Here is an 18,707-nt window from a genome sequence, read left to right as displayed (position 1 = left end):
TGGTATTAGAGTGTTAACATCAATTGCAATGGCTAATTTTTACCATGCAAAAAGTCCTTTGCATTATTTTAAATGATATTAAAGAAAATGGGAATATCTTTTCATTTTGTATTGAAGAATGAGAGTGGACCTTCTTACTTCCATTTCTTAGATGTTTTCACCTTCTACAAAATGTGTGGCTTGATCCGTAACTTGGAGCAGTGTGACGTTGGTGTTTCAAATCTATCCTTTTTTTTTTCAAACTGTCTTCAGTTCTCAAGCTTTCCAGGAATCCTGCAGATGGTCATAGCCCCCATTTAAAAGCATTTGTTAGAGAGACATTTTACTGGCTTTACTGCAAATTTCCTTAGAAACACTTGGATTTCTAAACACTTTTAAGACTCTGTTTGCATTGAAACAATAAATCAAAGTTGAATGTAGAATCATGGAATAGAAAGAGGCCAATGCCTGTTCAGTATTGAATTTTGTTTTGGGCAGCTGAAGGAAACGTTGCCTGGAATACAAGTAGCTGAAAATATCTACAGAATTGAAGCTTTTTAATAAAAATCATTTTATTTTAAAAAGTAAATTGTAATTTTAAAAAGGCGCCGTACAGTACCCAGCTGACCTTGCGGATCACAGAAAGATGGCCAGCAAACAAATTTAATAAATAATAAGCAAGGTAGGTCCTGGGTGACAAACCAGCAGAAAATACCAGAACTGTAGACTTTACCACATTTTTACTGAAAAATTCCCCCAAAATCCAGAGAATAGCAATGGTAAAGTCAACAAAAGAGTAGGCCATCACTATGTATTCACTAGAAGTTGAGCTGAGCTGAAAGGAGAGTTTACCTTAATTCTAAGTTCCATCATGGAGCCATATAAAAGCAAGTAAAATATGATTCACATGTCATTAGTCGCCACCAAGACGACACTTTTAATTTAGTTTGTTTGGATAAGGATAAATCACATTTATGAGAGTGAGTAGCTTCAGGCCTCTCTTTTGTGACTCCATAACATTTTGCCTTGGTCTTCATAGTCCTATTCTGCCACCATGTGGTGACTAATCTGGCATAATTACAATAGAAGCATGGGGTAGGGAAGCATAGGTTATGGAAGACATGGAATGGGTAGTCCATAGTCAACACTGAGGCATTAGATTATCTGCCGTAGCTCTGGAAGAATGTTGTTCGTGAAAGGTTTGATTAGTGTGCCATTACTTGATATGGATAAGGCAATTACTGCATTACTGCATTCATTCTGAATCTTCTAAAATGAAGCTGAAGATCCAAATCCAAACCATTTTCCACAATGTCGGGAACTGTGGGAATTTAATTTGTGGCTGGACCTCTACAATATGTAGGGTTTATGTAACCATTGTAGTGGTTATTTACTTGTGTTGAATGAGCCACTATTATCTGGGCTTTACAGCATGCTCTAAAAATCACAGTGCCTATGTTGAAACATTGCATTTTGCTAAATCCAATGAGGCATAGTGTAACATAGCACAGTCTATGTGAAATAAGCCTTTCCAAATGGGTAGATAAGTGTACATGTTCCAAGACATTGGATCAGAATCGTTTAAATAAACAGGCGTTTCCTCCTTTTATTATGATTTTTTGCAATCATTATGAGGAATTACATGCTAATTCTGGGGTTTAGTGATGATTTGATTCACTATTTTGCAGTATGTAATTTCCCATTGCCATGATGAAACGTAAGTATTTTATTATTCTTTTACTTGCCTACCAAGTGTCTATGACAGGTATTAACCTAGGATTTGATATGGATATTTATTAATTTTAGACAATTCTTAAACTATTACCATTTTTATTCTAAGTACTATTACACTTTGAATCAGATCCGCATCTACTCTGTGGCCCTTGATAAATTCTCAGGAAAGACCTTGGTTTTAAGATGTTGGCAAAGCCTTTTCCTAGCCATCTACAGATTTCTGAGCTTAGCTCTGCAAAATTAGACAGGTCAATGTAGTTCCTTTTTATAAAACTATTTCCCTGCCCCATTTATGGGCTCTCATTTCCCTCAGATGACCTGTTCATGTGATCAGTTTATACAAAATGGACTTCATTTAAAGATCATGTTCATTTGATGTAATTAATCCAGAATTAAATTGGACTTGCACATTGCCTACATTTATCTTCACATTATGGTGAATGTTCCCTGATTCAGATGATATAATAATATGTATTACAATAGCAACCATTTTAATGAGTAATCTTTTTATAGCAGAGTGGTAAGAAGATGATGAATTGTTCCATTCTTTTTGCATGGAGGTAACAAAAATGGTTTTGTTTGGTCATAGTATTAGGAAGCATGTGGCAAACACCTTTCTTTACTCTATAACTTTTGTTTTGTTTTAAATGTGCCTTATATTTGCTTTTAAAGGAGCAGTTTAATAAAAAATCTTTACTAAAGGTTTCTAATTAGCAATTAAGCTGCTTTTTCATTTTCATTTTTTTAATTTTTTGCATATTGTGTTGTTTAATTATTGTCAGCAGCCTTGAGTACTATGTTGAACAGAAAAGTGAATTGCTGTTACAGAGAGGAGGGGGTCACACTACTTTCCAAAGCACCTTCAGTCCAGACAAGGAATAATACATGGAAACTGATCAAGGAGAGGTTCAACCTGGAAATAAGGAGACATTTTCTGACAGTGAGAGCAATCAACCAGTGGAACAGCTTGACTTCAGAAGTTGCTTCATCGCTAGAAGCCTTCAAGAAGAGACTGGACTGCCATCTGTCAGAAATGCGGTAGGGCCTCCTGCTTGGGCAGGGGGTTGGACTAGATGGCCTACAAGGTCCCTTCCAACTCTACTATTCTCTTATTAATAGTTTGTACTGATTTTCCATACTTACATCTACTAGAAATGCCCACTCTCAAGATTTGAACCCAGGTGCAACGGACAGACCTAATAAATACATATTTGATTAAGCTGCATATGCATGTGTATGCATCTCCTTGTTATATTTAGTTTGTTAAAGTGCATAAGCAACATAAATAGTGGATTGCTGCTAAATCTTCTATGGATAAGTGGTTATTGAATATTCTAGAAACAGATTTAGAAAGATTTTGCAAATTGAGAAGACTCTTGTATAAGGACAGTGGTTGCACAGATTCTTTGTGACAGAACAACTGGATATTTGGACAGGATTTTTAAAAAGATATCTCTGGCTTTTTAGCATTTTAGACCTTGGGAGGTTAATAGAAATTGCCTTCTTCTGGAATGGTGTCCATTCTCCCCCCCTCCATCTCCCTAGTTGATCTACAGCCCTGGTATTCCTTTGGATTTCTTTCGGGTTGCCCTTTAGTGGCAATTTGTTATTCCAGCCAATAAATATTATGAACTTTGGCTATAGTAAAGTTGCATGTTTTTCTCATTCCTTGCACTTTGGAGCATATTGGTGGGGTGAAAATATTTCAGCATTGTTAGTTTTAATCCATGGGCGCCATAGGCAAATAGGCAGCAATATAAATCAATCAATCAATCAATCAATCAATCAATCAATCAATCAATAAATATGTTCTTGTTTTATAAGTCGCTGTGTTGTACAACTATTCCTCGTATCGCATCAATATCCTTTTATATTATCCCTTCCAATTTTATTTTGGTCCATTCTCTTTGCTTGTGGGTTCTCTATCCTACTGTGAAGCTGTTAGAAATGGGAGAACCCCTGTAGTATTTTACTATAATTCCACTTTGAATTACTATTGCAACTTTCATGAATTTGATGTGGATTATAGATTTCTATTTGTTTGGATGTTAGTTCATTGGCACATGCCTTTTTTTATTATTTGGCAATGGCTCTTCAGGGTTTTTTCATTGCATTAGAAGATGCTGAAATGTGTAAAGTTGTGACTTGTGTGGCATGGCCTCCCAGGATCTAAGTACCCAATACCTCATATCTTACTGATAATGGTCTGTGTCCCTAAATTATCTCTTACTCTATTTTCTTTATTACTTTAATAGTCAACTTCATCATAGCAGGATAAAGATGGTAGACTTTTCTGTCTACACTATATATTTCTTCTAATTTGCTATTGAAATAGTCTTTGAGCAGGTTGAGCCTCACAAACACCTTTTCCCCAGAAAAAGAAACATTTCTAGGGAACTGCATGTAAAACAAGCGAGCATACACTCATATTCTTGATTTCTTGAAAATATTTGATTTTGATGTGATTTTTAAATATTTTGTAAAATGCATTTGCTTTGTAAGGGTAGGCATAAAAAAGCTCAGAAATGTTTTATCAGTTAAGCAAACAGATTCACTATTATTAAAAGTCCCTAAGCAGAGATTCCTTTTATCTATATCCTTTCCCCATACTTTCTGCCTTAATGGTTTCTGTGCAGGTTTTTAATACTGAAAGGACATTCCTTCTGTTTCCTGAAGCATCTTGTCTTTGTTTGAGGATAGTATTTCTTCCTTTCATTAAGCTTATAAGAGTTTCTTAATAGTGAATGAAAAGAATTATTGGTATTTCAGGAATCTATGAATAGCTATTTCATAATAAAGGGCTTAAAAAGGAGGAGATTTGTTTTCTTTGTAATCTGATTTTTTTCGAGTTGCAATACTGAGCGCTTAATCTTCCCTACATTTGGCTAACATTTGATATTCTGCCTTTGCAAACTTTGCATAGATTTCGCTGAGAGTTTGAAATGGTAGAAATACCATTTTCATCTGCTGCCCCCTCCCACCTCCCCAAAAAACTCTGAATACAGAGTTCAGATTCATTCAAAGTTCAGTCTTTAAACATAAAAGTTCATGGAGCTTTCATAATGGTGCATATCATTGTAATTATTATTTAAGGGGTATGAAAACCCATAAAATAATAAAATAATGGAAACAGGATGCTTATCATTTTTATTAAAAACAATTGTTTGGATATTCACCTACACTGTTCAAATTTAGAGAGCTAATTTTGATTCCGGTAAGACTGTATGCTTTATTAAATTTTGCCATTTGTCTTAGTTTTGTTGTTTTTACCAACCAATTTTCAGATGTGCGTATTTCAGAGGTCTTTCCATTTTTGTGCATATAATAATACAGCATTAAATATATAAAACAATAATCTTCCATTGTTCTTATCTAATTCTTTTTATACCTAGAAAAGTGAAAAAGTAAATTGGGTAAACTCAAATTTCCTGACAGTTAGAACAATTAATCAGGGGAACAACTTGCCTCCAGAAGTTGCGAATGCTCCAATACTGGAAGTTTTTAAGAAGATGTTGGATAACCATTTGTCTGAAGTGGTGTAGGGTTTCCTGCCTAGGCAGGGGATTGGACTAGAAGACCTCCAAGGGCCCTTCCAACTCTGTTATTCTATTTCTAAATGAAAATATTAATCGAAGGAATTTCTCACAGATCCCTGGGACTTTCTTTTTTTAAAAAAATAATTTTTATTAAACTTTTAAAAACAAAATAAAGAAAAATACAACAAAAAACAAAAACACATTAAAAATACATAACAGACATAACATTACATATTTTACAGCTTGCCGTATCGGCATAAATATATATTTTTCTGTTCTTATTCAATCGTTCCTCTACAAGCTTATATTTACATTGGTATCTATTTACCAATCCGTCCTTATCTGGTTAATACATCCCTGGGACTTTCAAACTGATTACAGAAAAGGCAGGAGCAAGAATTCCAATCTTTAATAATTACTGATATCATATTATAATTTCATCCAAAATTTATTTGCATTCTTTGTTTAGGCAACATAAAAATCAAGCTAATTATCAAACTAAAACTAAATATATGGGACTCTTCCTCCCTGCTTTTTTGAAATTAAAAAGAAGTTTGATTATATTACCAAAACATAATTTACTCTAGTGACTAGTTAAAGGATTACTTATCAGTTAGGATGCAACACCTAACTATATTCTGCAAAAACTATGGGCTATACAATTAAGATTCATATCTGTGCACACACGAACATTGCCCTAGCTCAGCTCCAGCTAATTTTCGGGCCTCCTGGGCCCACCGGAAGTCAGGAAACAGGCTGTTTCCAGCCTCTGGGTGGGGCACTTTCTCCCTCCCCAGGCTCCAAGAAAGGCTCTGGAGCCTGGGGATGGCGAAAAACGGTCCTACTGAGATCACCGGTAACCTTTTTGCCATCGCGTGCCAAAAGCAGGCGAAGCGGGGGAGGGATCACGCATGCATGTGTGGCCGAACGGGGTGCGGGGGGGGCATTTAATTATGGGTGTGGCCACGCACGTGCATGACCCCCCCGCTTCCCCCGCTTTTGGCACACGACGCCAAAAAGGTTAGCCATCACTGCCATAGATAATCTAGGCATGATAGCTCAAATATTGCACCAAGTATTAGTTCAGCTTTATATCTACAAAAGATCTGTATTTTAGTGGAAAGTTCTTTGAGGTGTAGAGCAGACAAGAAGCTTGGGGCCTCCGTCTATTGCTCTGTAACTTCCACAATCTCTTGATGTTAGTCATGCTTGCTGAGTCTGTAGAAAGCAGCTGAGTTGCACCAAGTTGCCTGTTCTTAGAACATTGGAGGAGAAATCTGAATTTCCATAGATTGGGGAACATATGCCAGTAAAAGATTGGAGTCAATCCCTTTTCTGTTAACTTAATTCTGACATCTAGTTTTCTCCTTTCTTGGGGCACATCTGACTTTGTAAGATTTTTCAAATGTTTGTAGAAAGTGTTGAATTCAGCTCAAGTGTTATGTGTTGTATGATCCACAATCAACAGTGAGGTCTAAGCTGTCCTTAATTTTCATTTTATGCACGAGCAAGGAATGTTGTTTAGAAATCCAGGTTTGTTGTGTCTGTATGTTTACAAATGTGTTAATTTAATGTTTTTAAAATGTGTTAATTTAGTCCTTTAAATAAGCCTGCAAAACTGTTCTGAGCTCACAGGTTTTTTTTTCTTTTCTGTGTATGTACATCCTATCACATATACTCATCCATCTTCACATATTGATTATATTTTCCTAGCATGATATTTTTAGCAGAGTTTCCTTTTCATTATAGTTTATTTCAAGTGTTGGAAGAAATGTCCATCTGGGTTCAGTTCCAAGTGGGGAGAAAGACACTGGAAACATGGAAGCTGCTTGGAAGGATGGTTTAATGGTGAACAGGACCACATGGGTTTGAAGTCCTGGGAACACATGGAAAGCAGAGTGAGTGTTATTTATGCCCTCTCTTGGGCTTTGAACTTGAGCTTCCTGTTCCTGTGGCAAGGGCATGTATCCTATTGGTTGCAGGCTCCCATGTGGAGTCATGTTTGTCTGAATCGAGCTTGGTTGAACCTTACTGGGTGATGTAATTGAGGGGCTTGGTTGTGGCATGTGGTGAGTTCTGCTAATAGATAACCCTATTATGTCCTGGAGGGTCATGTCTTAATCCCATCAGCCTGGAGCTGAGGTCTTTTGTTTATGTGTACCAAATATCTGCTGGGGGCAGGGAGCTGCTCTTTGTCTTTAAAAACCTGTTTCTTCTTTTCTCATCCAGGGAAATATAATATTCTGCCTTTTTAATATTCCCTAAAATATTTCATTCTTCTAAGAGGGGTGGGTGTTAACTTTCTTCACAAGCAAAACCACTGAGCCATCTGTAGTGTAGGCATGATTTCCTTAATTTCTTATCTACAGTTCCATTAATCTCATTTGCCCCAAATGCATGGATCGTGAATGGACAGTCTTACTTTGATTGTAGGCCAGAGTCAACCTTCTTTAGAAAGGCACATTTAAGGGAACGGTAATACAAAGTGGACAAAGGCAGACTTTCTGTATTTTCCTGAATTTCTTGAAGAAAGAAAGGCATGGAATGTTTGCTTGTTTTTTGCTAATTATGCAGGCTCCAATCTAAATCGGTCACTGGGTCCAGAGGTTTTGTCTTCCAAGGTTTCAGACTCATGCTGGAGCCTATCCTCAAGGAACTTCTCTGTGCGCTTTGGGCTATTTTGTGCGTGGTGCCTATTGTCTGTAGCTTTTTAGATGTAGATTGGAGTGTTGATGGCTGGCTATTAAGTCATTGGCTGTAGTTTCCTTGTGCTGTCAAGTCCTTCCCTCCCTTCCTAAGTACTTCATAAATTGGGGGTAAATCAGGACTCACTTCCCTGGCTGTTTCTGTGTCTGCTCGTCCAACAATCTGAATAGCAGTTCCTAATTATTTTAAGATCTAAGATATTTGAGTTTCAGTGTAATCCTACTTCAACTGCTACCATTTATTCTTGGTAATGATAATGAGGCAGATGTTCGCAGGTCATACTTTATGGCTTTGGGACTTCTGTTTTCCTATAGTATGTTCTTATATTTAAACAACAGTTTTGTAGTAAGCAAAAATTGATTTTCCAATTCTTTAATCTTATTTTTATCTCTTTCCATTTTAATTTTATAATTTTTATATTTCCTACTTGATAATTTGATACTCTCCCCTCTAAACACCGCTTTCATCGCATCCCAAACAATTTCAAATTTAACCTCCCCGTTATCATTTAATCTCCAACTTTCCTCCAATTTTTTAAGTATCCATTTTTTATCCTTTTCATTTTTATACAATTTCTCGTCATATCTCCAATAGCTTCTTTTTTTCTCAAAATTAAAATCTAAGTCCACCATAACTTCTGCATGATCAGAATCTTTAAAAATTCCCACATCTACCTTATCCACATTATTCAACAAATCTTTAGAAAGAAAAATATAATCAATTCTAGAATATGTATTATATATCTTAGAGAAAAAGTGTATACTCTCTCAATTCCTTTAACCTCTCTCCACACATCAACCACGCCATTTCGAAGCATCCACATATTTAAAATCCCCATTTTATTTGCTCCTCCACAGCGGGTGGGATTAGTACTGTCTATTTTATCTCTGATTAAATTAAAATCCCCAGCCACAATTACTTTCCTACACTTTCATTCTCCAAAATTTTGTTATTTTTCAAGAAATTCTCTTTGTTTTTCATTCGTAAATATAAATTAACAAGTGTCACTTTTTCCTCATTAAGATTTCCAACAATTATTACATATCTTCCATCTTCATCCAAAATTACCTTATGTTTTCAAAGTACACCCTATCTGATATCAGTGTTGCAACTCCTCTAGCTTTTGAAGTTCCAAATGCTTTTCATATATTTGCATACCTTTTATATACATTCTATTTGAATCTTCAGGTTTCTGATGGGTTTCTTGTAAAAATAAAATGTCTGGTAAATCCTTTTAATCTTAAGCTCCAATCTTCTTCTTTAATCTGATTCCTGTACCCTTCACATTCCATGACATTATTTTTATAACTCCCATTTAAAATATAAATTTTTAATCCTATCCCGCATCTTCCTTTCTGTGCCCCCACCACCCGACATTAAACTACCATATAAACAACAATAAGCAAACAGACAAAAACAAAACAAACAAACAATAAAATACAAACAATCTTCTTCCCCACATCCTCATCGGTTTCGCCTCTATAAAGAGAATGGGGAGAGGGACGTGCCAATGCCCGGGCACTTCTTTCGGGCTGTCTATTTAAATTCATCACTCAAAAAAAGATAGCGATGACCGCATTCAGCTTCATATTTTCCAAGACTCTTATCTGCTTCTTCTCCTACTGTATCCTCACGACTCTTCTTCTGTTCAACCAACACAGGTGATATTTCTTTCCTCTTTAACCCTTTAGAGTCTTGCCTCCAATAGCCCCTTTTTCTTCTTCTGAGATTGATGTTTCCACGTATGTTCCACCCATCTGAAGCATTTGATCTTTTATCTCCATTAAATCCTCCATCTCAATCAGTCCAAGCTCCGTAAATATAATAATGCATCTATATCTGGGGTGATTGTACGCATCCTTCCTTTATAAAAAATTTCAATTGTTGTGGTGGCCTCCAATTGTATTTAATTCCATTATCTCTCAAAACTTTTGTAATTGGTTTTAAAAAAAATCTCCATGCCCTTTCTTCTCTTGATATATCCGGGAAGACTTGAATAGTCTTCCCTTCAAACTTCAAAGCATCTCCCAACTCTCTTAACTTGGCCATAACTTCCAACTTATCACCAAGATTTGCGAACCTGACAAGCACATTCCTGTTAGAACCATTTTGCCTTCTATATCCAATTCTAAAACACTTGCCAGGTCTGCTATTGTGAACGTAAGTTGCGTATCCAAATCATTAATCCATTTCAAAACCCGCTGTTTCAATTTATCTTCCCTTTCTTCCGAGATTCCTCTAATAACAAAATTATATTTCCTCATCTCTTCTTCCAAAAGACAAATTCTCTTATCTTGCTGCTCATTTTTATAAAATATTTTGCCAATTTGCCGATCTACTTTTGCCTCATGCACATGCAGCTGCTCCATTTCATCTTTAATCATTGTCATTTCCTCTTTTTGTTTAGCAAAGTTATCATTCATATCTTGCTTTAAATTTTGCACTTCGGATGTCAGTTTAAATGTCAAATTATCTATACGCTCTGATAGTGCTGCTATTTTTTCCCCAATTTTATTTAAAGCTGCAGCAATTTGCTGCGTTTCTGAAAGTTGTTGAGTCATTTTGAAAAAAAAAAAAACCAAAAAATTTCTCAAACTGGGATTCCAATTTTTCAAAGAGTCTTAGTGAAGATCAAAGGACAGCAGTCAAACCAATTTTACAGAGGGTCTTGATGAAGATCAAGGGACGACAATCTTAATTGAAGCGAAACGGCTTATTTGCACTCGTTAGTAGCTTATCAGTAACTTATGAGTCATATTCACTCCACAAAGAAACACAATTACCTCACAGCTTAATCAGCGCCATTTTTTCTCCACGTCGGCAGAGAAAAAAAAAAAAAAACCAGCTTGAACTTCAAAACAAAGTCCTTTTTTTGTTTTCTGTAATATAAACAAGCTATTAATTTCCTCTCAAAAGAAAAAAAATCTCCATGCCCTTTCTTCTCTTGATATATCCGGGAAGACTTGAATAGTCTTCCCTTCAAACTTCAAAGCATCTCCCAACTCTCTTAACTTGGCCATAACTTCCAACTTATCACCAAGATTTGCGAACCTGACAAGCACATTCCTGTTAGAACCATTTTGCCTTCTATATCCAATTCTAAAACACTTGCCAGGTCTGCTATTGTGAACGTAAGTTGCGTATCCAAATCATTAATCCATTTCAAAACCCGCTGTTTCAATTTATCCTCCCTTTCTTCCGAGATTCCTCTAATAACAAAATTATATTTCCTCATCTCTTCTTGCAAAAGACAAATTCTCTTATCTTGCTGCTCATTTTATAAAATATTTTGCCAATTTGCCGATCTACTTTTGCCTCATGCACATGCAGCTGCTCCATTTCATCTTTAATCATTGTCATTTCCTCTTTTGTTTAGCAAAGTTATCATTCATCTCTTGCTTTAAATTTTGCACTTCAGATGTCAGTTTAAATGTCAAATTATCTATACGCTCTGATAGTCCTGCTATTTTTTCCCCAATTTTATTTAAAGCTGCAGAAATTTGCTGCGTTTCTGAAAGTTGTTGAGTCATTTTGAAAAAAACAAACCAGCTTGAACTTCAAAACAAAGTCCTTTTTGTTTTCTGTAATATAAACAAGCTATTAATTTCCTCTCAAAAGAAAAATAATAATTAAAAAAATTATCCACCTAATAAAATCTTCTTCAGCCAGTCAGTCCAGCACAAAAGATCGATCTCTTCAATTAAAATTCTTCAGGAGCTTAATATGTTAAGAAATAAAATGATAGAAGAAGATACAGAGTTAGTAAAAGAAATTTGAGATTTTTAAATAGGAATTTTTGAATTTAGTAATAGAAATTCTAAATTATTGGCAAAGATGGCGAAAGATAAAAGAGAGAAGAGAGAAATTGGAGTTTTGATAGATGATAGAGGTATAAGATGTTATAAAAAATTAGAGAAATGTGAAGTGGTTAGAAACTTTTTTCAGAATCTATATTCAAAGAAACCAATTAATCGGGAAAATTGCAAAGCTATTTAGAAAAGTATGTGGTGAAAATTGATCAAACATATAAGGAATTGATGGAAGAAGATATAACACAAGATGAGATTAATGGAATAATACAAAATTAAAATTAGGAAAGCTCCAGGTGAGGATGGATTACCTGTTGAGTTATATAAAGAATTTAAAGAATTAATAATACCAAGACTGCAAAAATTATTCAATGGAATATTACATGGTGGGAAGTACCTTCGTCATGGAATAGAACGGTGATATCCCTAATTCCTAAACCAGATAAAGATTTAGAAAGGATTGAGTCCTATCGCCCATTTCTTTAATTAATCAGGATGCAAAGATATTTACTGCTATTATAAGTAATAGATTAAATAGATTTATAGATAGATATATAAGTTATAATCAAGTAGGTTTTGTGAAGGGTAGATACATGAGTGATATTGTTAGAAGAGTATTAAATATTATAGATGTAGCTGAATATAATGGTGATAAAATTGGTATAGTATCATTGGATATTTTAAAGCTTTTGATTCTGTACAATGGGAAACAATTAAAGTAATTGTGGAGGCTTTAGGCTTTGGTAATAAGTTTATACATGTTATTTCAAAATTGTACCAAAAGAGCAGTGCAAGAGTGAAGGTGAATGGAATATTAACTGAAGAGATAAAATTAGAAGCTGGTACGAGACAAGGATGTCCCCTGTCCCCAACATTATTTTTATTGGCTATGGAAATATTGACAAAAATGATAGAAAAAGATGAAGAATTAGAAGGATATAAGGGGTATAAGATAAATTTGTATGCGGATGATACTTTAATTATTTTGGAAATGTAGAGAAAGATTTGAAAAGATATATAAGCATTTGATAGAATTTGAAGAAATGACAGGATTGAAAGTAAATTGGTCAAAGTCAGAATTATTGATGGATAGTAATGGTAATGAGTCTGAGAATATGCAAGAGCAATTTGGGATAAGGATTAAAACACATTGAAATATTTGGGTATAGTGCTTTCACTTAAGGTTAAAGAATTGAAAAAACTTAATTATGATGTGGTGATTAACGAAATTGAGAAGAAGATAGATAAATATAAAATTTTAAAGTTGTCTTGGTTTGGTAGAATTGCAATGTGTAAGATGATGTTGCTGCCCAAGTTCAACTTTTTATTCGAGATGCTACCACTAAATTTGACAGAGAAAGATATTGAAGGATATCAGAAAAAACTGGATAAATTTTGCAATGGTGGCAAAAGACCCAGATTAGTGAAGAAAATGTGGTATCAAAATCAAAAGGAAGGTGGATTAGGAATCCCCAAATTATTTAATTATTACTGTGCGTATGGTATCCGGATAGTGGTAAAAATATTTAAAGGTGAAGATAATTATTGGAGAGATTTAGAGTTAAGGATATAGAAATTTGGATCAAGGTGGTTTTAGATAAAGCAAATTTAAAATGTGTAAGTAGAAGTTATTGGTTAAAGGATTAAGTAAAATGTGGAACAAATTTGTTAAAATTTTAATTCGGATATAATCTTTTGGGGAGACAACTGAATTTGGCCAATTAAAAATAATATAAAACGTAATGAAGTGATTAAAGAGGAAAATATAGAAATTATTAGAGATTGGATAAAAGTTATGGAAATGAAAGGAGGAATAAAGAAATTATTGAAAAATTAGGGTTAAGTTGGTTTGAAAAATACAGATAGAAAATGGACAAAAAACTAAGGAAAATTATTCGATAAATAGATGTGAAACTGAATTTGAATATTTAGTATCTCGGATTATGAAAGATGAAATTGGGCTAAAGGGACTCGTTAGTAGGGTTTATAAGATTATAAATTCTGATGAAAAATTACAAAGAGTGATGAGGACAAATTGGGAAAAAGATCTTAATATTGAAATACCAGAATCAGATTGGAATGTGAATTGGAAGAGTAGAATTATGAGAACTTTATCTATAAGGATTAAAGAGCACAATTATAAAGTTGTTTGGAAATGGTATTTGACTCCAGTAAGATTGTCACAAATGGATAAAAAACTAGTAAAAATGTTGGAGATGTGAGATGGAATTGGGGATTTATGAACATGTGTGGTTTAATTGTGATAAGGTTAATAAGTTTTGGCAACAATTGGAGAAAATGATATTTGAAATGATGGGGAAAGTAATAACATTGAGAGTGGAAACTATATTATTGTTGGTAATTAAGGAAATAGAATTAACAAAATATGAAAAGAATTGATTACAATTATGATTATAATAGGTAGAATTATAATAGCTAGATATTGGAAACTAGATGTGATTTTTAGAATAGAAGAGTGGAATTCTGAAATGTGGAAATTAGCTTTAAATGATAAAATGACATGTGATATTAAAATTAGAAGTGGTGTGTATAAAGAAGATATTTTCTGGAAGACTTGGAAACCATTTGTGGACTTTGCGCTTGGAACATTGGACGCTTCAGTACCTGTACCTCGAGAACGTGGATTTTGGCAATCATGAGGATATATCCGAAGACCCAAATCTTCCTTTTATGTATAGCACAAGGGTGTAATAATGTATTTTCTTTTTGTTTGTTTGTTGCAAAAAAATAAAAACATTAAAAAAAAAATAATAATAAAAAAAAAAAAATAAACAACAGTTTTGTTGCTGTTGCTGCTTGATTGTTCATTTAGGCTTTGGATTCACAGTATTACTTTCAGCAGAAACTTCATAACAACTTGCTAAATATTTGCCTTGCAGAAATCATCAGTATCAGGAAGGAATGTTTTCCAACATTAATGAATTATTTATTTTAAACAATGTTATTCAAATCTTATATAAAAAAACCAAACAGAAAAAAGGAAAAGGATGGTAATAAAAATAATTTCTACAAAGCCAATGATATTTTTACACAATATCATTAAATAAGTGATCAGAATTCATGTTAAATAAAAATAATAGTTATTTCCCCAATATTTGGTGCGCTCCGGGTACCCTCCCTTAAACATTGCCTCTTGATTGGATCTTGGTGGTTGCCCAACCCTTTGAAATAACATCCCACTGATATACAAGGGATCCCTATATTTTTAGCCTTTTGGAAGACCTGGTTCTTCCCCCCAAGAATTAGGGTAGGATAGGTGTTGAACTAGGAGATTGGTTTGTTCCCTGGTGAGAAAAGGCATTTTTGTTTTTAGCAATGTTTTTATGGATTGTTGCAAGTTGCCTACAATCATTATATGAGCTAGCCAGCCATATATGTTCTTTAAATAAATCAATACTACATTTTGATAGCAAAGCCATCATGGAAACTCAATAAATTCTTCATGGAACAATGGAGATAAAATAAATTGAGGAAAATTAATCTTAAATCTCTATCATAAAAGGTTTTAAAAACAACATAAAAGTATAGTGTAGATATTGATTACAATGGCAAAACAATATTATCACCGTTAATTGCTTGGCAATACAATTTCCGTTTTGTGTTTTGAAAAGGAACTGTGGTAAGTATGTTATTTCCTGTAAATAGCTGCTTTGCAATTTCTTGTAGATATTATTATTTGTCTTGGATAGGCTCCTTGCTGAATAACTTTCTGAAAAGAACTTGAATGAATGAGCCTGGAGCTCCTGCTACAATGCAAGTACTATATTTGCTTGGAACAGAGCTGCTAACTGGAATGCTCATAGCAATCATCCACAGGGGGAAAAAAAAACATTAAAAAGGTGAGTTGGGAAGTGATTCCAGATGTGGCAGATGTGCTCCGCTTTCCCCCTGCTGTGATCCAACACTAATTGTTAACTGAGGCAGTCTCCCCTTCTTTATCCAATATTCTTGGACATCTTTGTGTTCTATAAATGAATTACGGGTAGTCCTTGACTTACGACCACAATTAAGCCCAAAATTTCCATTGCTAAGCAGATGAATTTTGCTCCATTTTCTGACTTTTTTGTCACAGTAGTTAAGTGTATCACTGCATCTGTTAAATGAATAACGTGTTCATTAAGCGATTCTGGCTTCTTCCTGTTGACTCGTCTTATTGAAACCCAGCCAGGAAGGTTGGGGCCTCTGGTGGCTCAGACTGCTAAGACAGTCTGTTATTAACATAGCTGCTTGCAGTTACTGCAGGTTCAAGTCCCACCAGGCCCAAGGTTGACTCAGCCTTCCATCCTTTATAAGATAGGTAAAATGAGGACCCAGATTGTTGGGGGCAATAAGTTGACTTTGTATATAATATACAAATGGATGAAGACTATTGCTTGACATAGTGTAATCCACCTTGAGTCTTCGGAGAAGGGCGGGATATAAATGCAAATTAAAAAAAAAAGGTTACAAATGGCAATCACATGACCCTGGGACTGTGCAACTGGCGTAAATCTATGCCAGTTGTCAAGTGCCTGAATTTCGATTAGATGCAGCAATGGTCATGTGAAAAATTTAACAGATTAAACGTAACAGATTAATAGTGTTGGAATGGACCTTGTAAGTCATCTAGTCCAACCTCCCGCCCTACACCATTTTTGACAAACCGCAGTCCAACCTCTTCTTGAAAGCCTCCAGTGATGAGGCTCCCACAACATCCGAAGGCAAGCTGTTCCATTGGTTGATTGTTCTCACTGTCAGAAAAATTCTCCTTATTTCTAAGTCTCCTTTCCATCCATTATTCCTGTGTGGCCTTTGGGTAATTTGGAAAATAGCTTGACCCCTTCCTCTCTATGGGAGTCCCTCAAATATTAGAACACTGCTATCTTGTCTCCCCTGAGCCTTCTCTTCACTAGACTAGCCATGCCCAGTTCCTGTAACCGTTCTTCATATGTTTTAGTCCCAATCCCCTAATCATCTTGGTTGCTGTTCCCTGCACTTTTTCTAAAGTCTCAACATCTTTTTTATACTGTGGTGACAAAAACTGGATGCAGTATTCTAGATGTGGTCTTACTAAGGCTTTATAGAGTGATATTAGTACCTCACTTGATCTTGAAATGGTCATAACTCACTTCGTTCAGTGCTGTTATAACTTCAAATGGTTACTAAACGAATGGTTGTAAATTGAGACAATCCCAACAGTTGTGTAAATTGACTAAATAATTTGCAACAGTTGTAGCTATAGAGGTATAGATTTGCTGCATTGAATAGTGTTTTCTCCACTTCAGAGATATTTGGTAAGTAAGTGAACTGCTATATTCACGTTTACTTTTTATTCTATACATTTTACCAGCGAACTGCGTAGTTTGACACCGCTTTCAACTATAGCATTACATACGAGACAAGTTAGTTACCATCAATGTAACCATCAATTACAAAAGTGCAAATCTATAATCTGATGGGCTTGTATTTTTAGATTCTACATATGTCAGCAGTGGAAATGAACAGTTTTCGTTAGTTGCCTATGATTGCACCGTGATTGCTACTTTGAAAAGATGAAAGAATTCTTTTTTTATTTTTCAGTAAGGTGTATGCATTTAAACATTCAGAATCAATGTTCAGGTCAGAAAGGCTGGGATTCAAGCAATAGTACTTTTGCATGGATGTTATTCAAATTTAACAAGATAAAATGTTCCACTAGCTGTATATTATAAAAATATGTCTTCATTCACACGTAAAAATACAATGTTGTGTGCAGTCCAAAGGAATTGTTACCTGGCTTCCAAGTTTTCTACAACACAGACCCCCTCTCTAATCCAAACACCACTGGCAAAACATTGATGAGATCTCCCCAAACGTTCCTCAGAGAGTTGGATGAGCCAAAATTAAGAAGATAGTCACCAAAGACAAAGACCAAGTAGCAGCAACACAAAACTAGGATCTGAATTCTTAATCTCATATTCAATTTAGTCCCTACTTAAGACTGGCAAATAATTGTTCCCAGCCCTATTCGATCTCATGAAAGATAAGCATGCTTAGCAATCAAGCCAATTACATCAAAAACTGAAAATTAGGTTTTGCATTTTGAAATGTCAATTCAAATTTCAGATTTTTTTTAACGTTCAGGCAGGTAGTCCTCAAACTTACAACATTTGAAGTTACAATGGGCCTCCCCAGGGGGTACTTAGAATCCAATCCCGAAATTCTGATAGCTACTCCCCTCGTGGTCATGTGACCACAATTCAGACACTTGGCAACCATCCTGCATTTATAACTGTTTTCAGCGTCCCACAGTCACATGAACCATATTTTATAATGGTTTTGCCAAAAAACAACAACAACAGCATTTACTCCCATTTTTTAAAATCAAAACCAGCCCATAGCAAACTATTCGTTTGCTTAATTATTACCACAAAAAATGTCATAAAATTGGGTCTGCTAACTGGGTGACCTGATTTGTGATAATCATGTCTTATGACTGTGATGGACAGGCTCCATTACAGTTGTAAATCAAGGGTTATGATTTCTAGGGTACGGTCATTGAAAAGCTTCCAGATCTGGTAGCTAAATGTCTAGTTGCAGGAAGTTGAAAGAGTAAAGTAATGCTTCATTAATATTGGGTAGAAAAACATATGAAAAGAATCAGTGTTTATTTTAATCAGATTGCAGAAAATTGGTCAAGCATGGTTACAACAAATCATCTTACAAATAAAATCATAAAAAGCCAGAGAGTTTTTCCAAAAATGCAATTAGAAGCAGGGGGAAAAAAAAAGAATCAGATGCAGCAAAGAGATCTGAGTATATTCTTGGGTGGATAGCATATGTCTCAGATGTTTTGTTCCCCTTTGAATCCCTGTTCTTTCTGCAAACCACACTTCACAACACAATTAGTTTCCAGTGGTCCAAATTCCAAAGATGCTAGTAAGGTTTCCTTTAATATACATAG

The 18,707-nt window shown here is 34.9% G+C and overlaps 1 protein-coding gene across 4 annotated transcripts in view; it reads left to right on the top strand.

Annotated features, from left to right (window-relative positions):
- SDC2 (syndecan 2) overlaps positions 1-18,707 on the top strand; it is an 85,545-nt gene that overhangs the window by 29,174 nt on the left and 37,664 nt on the right. For 2 of the 4 annotated variants that reach the window (XM_058179169.1, XM_058179170.1), the window contains exon 2: positions 6,999-7,147. The exons of the other annotated variants lie outside the window; for them this stretch is intronic. In XM_058179169.1, the coding sequence (XP_058035152.1) occupies positions 7,112-7,147 (36 nt within the window). In that variant the 5' untranslated portion in view covers positions 6,999-7,111. The remainder of the gene's footprint in view (positions 1-6,998; positions 7,148-18,707) is intronic. 4 annotated transcript variants of the gene reach the window in all.

The sequence above is a fragment of the Ahaetulla prasina genome, chromosome 3, assembly GCF_028640845.1.
Source record: "Ahaetulla prasina isolate Xishuangbanna chromosome 3, ASM2864084v1, whole genome shotgun sequence".
In the NCBI taxonomy this organism is placed as follows: domain Eukaryota; kingdom Metazoa; phylum Chordata; class Lepidosauria; order Squamata; family Colubridae; genus Ahaetulla; species Ahaetulla prasina.
Note: the sequence above shows the minus strand (reverse complement) of the source record. Positions and strands in the feature narration are given on the sequence as shown.